The sequence below is a fragment of the Capsicum annuum genome, unplaced genomic scaffold (genome assembly GCF_002878395.1).
Source record: "Capsicum annuum cultivar UCD-10X-F1 unplaced genomic scaffold, UCD10Xv1.1 ctg61938, whole genome shotgun sequence".
Lineage (NCBI taxonomy): Eukaryota > Viridiplantae > Streptophyta > Magnoliopsida > Solanales > Solanaceae > Capsicum > Capsicum annuum.
In genome coordinates, this window is record NW_025870890.1 from 2697 (window position 1) to 7410 (window position 4714).

Below are 4714 nucleotides of genomic sequence, written 5' to 3' on the forward strand. Positions count from 1 at the left end.
AAAATCAAGTGGGTCCAATAAAGGTAAAAAGGTAATTGTGCCTTTGAAAAATTTCCAAATAAGGAAAGACGATATTTATTTTGGGACGGGTGACACATAATTTGGGTCGGAGGTAGTAACAAATTTTTGCATATGCATCCATTTAGGCTTATTGGGTTTCCTTTCAAATTGTTCTTACATTTCAACCATTTTTGATTTTGTACTTGTAATGTTCTACTTCAAACAGATGTTCACGAAGGGATTGTTCTTAATATTCATAAATGCAAAAGCAAAAGTACAATAAGTCGAATCAGATGCAGAATCAATGATTTGTAAAAAATACTTTGCTTGACATTATTGAGTCAAGAGTTATCACATGAGAACAGCACTGATAGGCTTGCAACAAAGTCTCAGAAAGAGGAGCTACTAACAGTTCCACCAAATTTAGCTAGAACTGTAGAGGTCTAAAACAACTTCATCTACTAATTCTTAGAGAATATGCCTAGCAACTTCAGTGCCACATTCATATTCTTCAATCTCGAAGTCTGTACATTTACCTAAAGAATGGCTCATATCCCATTCTATTAGCGCATATGGGATCAAACCAACAAATTGTGTCCACTCTTCGACCTCATCAATAATATCAGCAATCAGAATCTCTTTGGTCATACTTGATGGTAGTTTGGTACAGGTTTTGAAACCAGAATGAGAGATTGGAGAAAATTTTGAGTCTAGGTACTCTAATAGACAATCAAAGGTGAATCCTTTAAGCTGATTCATCTGTTTTGGGTCATTACAGCCAAGTAACTCACCGAAAGCCATCCACAGAAAACTCGAAAACATTTCAGGTTCATTGAGGAGAAAATGGCTCACAGAGAACCCATCCTCTACATGTAGAGCCTGCTATTGAGGTGTAGTTCCAAATATTAGTTCAGTATTCAAAATGACCTGTTTTGCGTAGCTGAGTTTGCTTCCTTCTAACTGATCAATCTTGCTGAGCACTCCAGAAACGTTATGAATCAGTTCTCTGCAACTCCTTCTGGTGGATAATGAGGTCTCACAATCCGAACGATCTTTATCAGGTTCTGGAAAGAGTGGTTCATCATCAACAGAGTCCACTGATTCAGAAAGCACTTTGTCCTCTGGAATAAAACAAGCATCATATTTATTAGAAGCATGGATGCATGAAATCCAAGTTCAGAGTTGCCTTATTTTTTAATTTATGTATTTGAGGGAAAGAAAGGAAGTATGCAAATAGTAAAATGTCGAATTGGGGACCATACTTGAGCTACTATTGGGACTGCTGGAGAGGTAGCTGTCAGTTGAATGGTGATCAAGTGAATTCCCAACTAAATCTGCTTCATCTTCCAAAGGAGAAAAATATCTAGTAGGATAAGTGAGATCACATTTAGCTCTAAACATTTGCAAACCTGGTTCTGAACTCTTTATTTCGGCCATCTCAAAATCCATATCTTCTTTATCAGATCCGCCAGGTCGAGCACCAAGTTTGTCTGCCACATTGCTCCAAGTTTCAGAAGCTGAAGCCTTTTGGGGCTTACAGCCTGATCCTGCTGGCATCGATTCCAAACCCATGAGCCTAGCAACCAACCTTGGAGCTTTCATTTCACGCTTGCTTTCACAACGTGTATCGGTCATTCCATTATTCTTTGCATTTGGAAAACCCCCACTGTTCTCATCAACAATCTACATTGTTCATACAAGAACTAAAAGCAATAAAAACAAAAACTTTCCTGTCAGGCTAAAATCTGAGACAATAGAAGAAAAAGAAAGCTAAATGTGGGAGTATAGTTCAAGAATTGAGTACCAAACGAAGCTTTGGCTGCTTCTCATCCCCTCCAAACTTTTTTGAAGCTTGTTTCAAGCAAGCTATAAGAATGCAACACAAAAAAAGAAATAATTTAGCCCTCTAGCTAGAATCACCTTCAAGAAATTAACCATTCTGCTTTAAAAATGAGTGGAATGTAGTAGTAGCTAACCTGGTGAAAGCAGTTTCTTTGGAAATAGCTTCTTCGCAAATCTACGGTTCCGATCAAAGAGCTGAAAGAAAATGCCCACACAACCACAAGGCCTTTGAGGTTGTCTCTCATTCATTTCGATAGCTGAGCTATCATTCATCCTTCAAAATCCTCCCTTAAATTTCTTCACCTTTTCTCCCACTCTGCTGAATGTGATTCACTCACTTTGTCTTCCCAATAAGATTCTATCAAACATTATCTTCACATTAATTTGGAATGAATTAAACAAAAGACCCCCCCACTGGCCCCTCTGCCCACCACATCACTCACCCTCCTTGGCCCAAAAAAAGAAAATGGGGAAAAAGAACTTACATTTTCATGCAAGAAACAAAGCCAAAACCCAACAAAATATCAGAAAGAAAGTATAAAATAGCTATGAAAAGTAAACCCTGAGCTGTGTTCAATTATGACAAAACTTTCACATGAAACCACAGTCAAACAAAGCAAACACAGAACAGGAAAATACAAACAGCAATACCCAGAATGTCTTCAACTTGCACCAAATGTGCTACTGTTCAAGAAAACAACTAGAACTGGTTATAGTACACTCTAGTAAGCTATTCTTTTCTTTTTTTAATCTTCTTTATGATAGTGAAAAAAGCAAAATCATAATTATTTTAAATTAGTTCCTATAGACATGTTTTCTATGCTTTTCTATCACAAATGCAACAGAATAAGAAAAGAATGCGTCGATAGAGACTAACCGATTAGGCACCAAACAATAATAATAGAACCCAAAGCAATTGTAGCAAGGACAAGACCGAATGTTTTTCGAAATCCAAAGTGCCAAAGAACTTCAAAGTACTTTTAAGAGAAAATAGAGGGAGTAATAGCGAAGGAGAAGTTTTTCCTCTTAGAGAAAGAGTATGGTGAGTTTATATAGTGAGGAGGGTCGTCCACAAAACCCAAATAATGAAGGAAGAATAATATTTGATGGAAGAAGAATAACATATAATGAATCAATTAAGGGGATTGTTCCCTTAAATGGATGGGGTAAATCAATCCGTTCCACCAATCATGCTATAGTTTCCATAAATAAATAATGCCCTATTATAACATTTGAAATTTTCATGAATAGAACAAGTAAAAAGAGATCCTTCCTACTTATTAAATGAAATCAAGAAGAGGTATCTAAATTTACCATAATTAACGTGTGAGGGGATGTCTGTCAACCATGTAAGGCAACAAAAATAAAAAATCAATTACTGAGATGGTTTTCTCAAATCAAATTGGTACAGGATCATACCCAAACAGTCAAAATGTGCACATATTAGCCTTATTAAAGATTTATGAAAAAATCTGAAAAATAAAAAATCAATTACGGAGATGCTTTTCTCAAATCAAATTGGAACAGGATCATACCCAAACAGTCAAAACGTGCACATATTAGCCTTATTAAAGTTTTACGAAAATATCCAAAAAATAAAAAATCAATTACGGAGATGCTTTTCTCAAATCAAATTGGTACAGGATCATACCCAAACAGTCAAAACGTGCACATATTAGCCTTATTAAAGATTTACGAAAAAATCCGAAAAATAAAATATCAATTACTGAGATGCTTTTCTCAAATCAAATTGGTACAGGATCATACCCAAACAGTCAAAAAGTGCACATGTTAGCCTTATTAAAGATTTACGAAAAAATCCTCGAATCGCCACATACATGCTTTTCCCATACAAAATTACCCATATTGACTAAGAGGCATAAAAAATGTGAAGTTGCAAGAAGTTAGGCATGTTTGCACATAACAGAGAGAGACGAACAAATTGACTCACCATTCAAGTTAAGCGTCACGAAATTTCAATCAAGCAGGACATGCAGATAGGGTCGAATGAAAATCACAGACTTAAAATCAACACATTTATTTAGCAAAAATCAAACGTGGCCACACTTATGAGAGACACAGATGAAGAAATAGTACTAAAGTTCACACACATATTTCGAACATGGGATCAAACCTGAAGACGGATTCTTCATTTTCGATGAGGAAGGGTTGCATGGTTGGAACGCCGAAGGGGTTTGCCAGAGCTATCACTGTGGGAGAGGAGTCGAGGTTGTGCCGCGGCTGTTGGACATTCGCCGGAGGGGAGAAAGAAGGTGACTGGAGGACGGAGGATGGAATAGCGGCGTGGAGGCTTGGCTGGCCGTCTCCGTCGATGGCAGCGCTGTTCGCCGGTAGAGGACGAGAAGTGAGGGGGTTGGCCATCGGAGCAGCGGTTGGACTCGCCTGGGGTAGGAGCTGGCGGCATGTATGGAGGAGAAGGAAGAGGCGACGGCGAAGGCTGTTCGCCGAAGATGGCGACGAGGACTCAAAGCGGAGGGGGTGGTTTTGGTGGTCGATTGGCGACGGAGAGATTGAAGGAGGGAGGAGATCGAGATTTATAGGTGTTTGTAGATAGAGAGAAGAGAGAGGTGGAGAGATAGAGCTGGAAGTTGGGAATAAAAATTTGAGTTAGGGTTTGTAGGTTTGAAATAGGGAAAGAGAGATCTTTTGATGTCAACCGTTGGATTGGTTTTTGATCGACGGCTATAATTTAATGTCATGGGGGAATTAAAATGGGGCTAGGATGAAAAATAATGGCTTAAATTAAAAGAAATTGGGTTAAGATTGTAATGGATTGGGTCAAAATAGGCTATAATTGTAAGACATTAAATAAAATTGGATTAAAAGGTAAACAAAATCATGTAAGGTAATT

At 37.9% G+C, this 4714-nt stretch overlaps 1 protein-coding gene across 2 annotated transcripts; it reads right to left on the bottom strand.

Moving 5' to 3' along the window:
• Positions 1–232: 232 nt before the first annotated feature.
• LOC124893570 lies at positions 233–4492 on the bottom strand. 2 transcript variants are annotated; one of them, XM_047404536.1, is made up of 5 exons: positions 3977–4492; positions 1977–2200; positions 1805–1866; positions 1263–1683; positions 233–1121 (listed from the first exon to the last, which is right to left on the bottom strand). In XM_047404536.1, exons 2-5 carry the CDS (start codon positions 2113–2115, stop codon positions 883–885), a joined length of 861 nt encoding a protein of 286 aa, XP_047260492.1. In that variant the 5' UTR covers positions 2116–2200; positions 3977–4492; the 3' UTR covers positions 233–882. The 2 variants fall into 2 exon arrangements, with proteins under 2 accessions (XP_047260492.1, XP_047260493.1); XM_047404537.1 differs by having other exon boundaries at positions 1977–2214; positions 3977–4467.
• Positions 4493–4714: the final 222 nt, after the last annotated feature.

Bases quoted from the DNA above. Each gene is read 5' to 3' on its own strand.
- LOC124893570 (XM_047404536.1), bottom strand. From the start codon at position 2,115: ATGAATGATAGCTCAGCTATCGAAATGAATGAGAGACAACCTCAAAGG. The intron at 1,684-1,804 runs GTACTCAATTCT...TGAACAATGTAG, and splicing joins AGCAGCCAAAGCTTCGTTTG to ATTGTTGATGAGAACAGTGG. The intron at 1,122-1,262 runs GTATGGTCCCCA...GTTTTATTCCAG, and splicing joins CAGTCCCAATAGTAGCTCAA to AGGACAAAGTGCTTTCTGAA.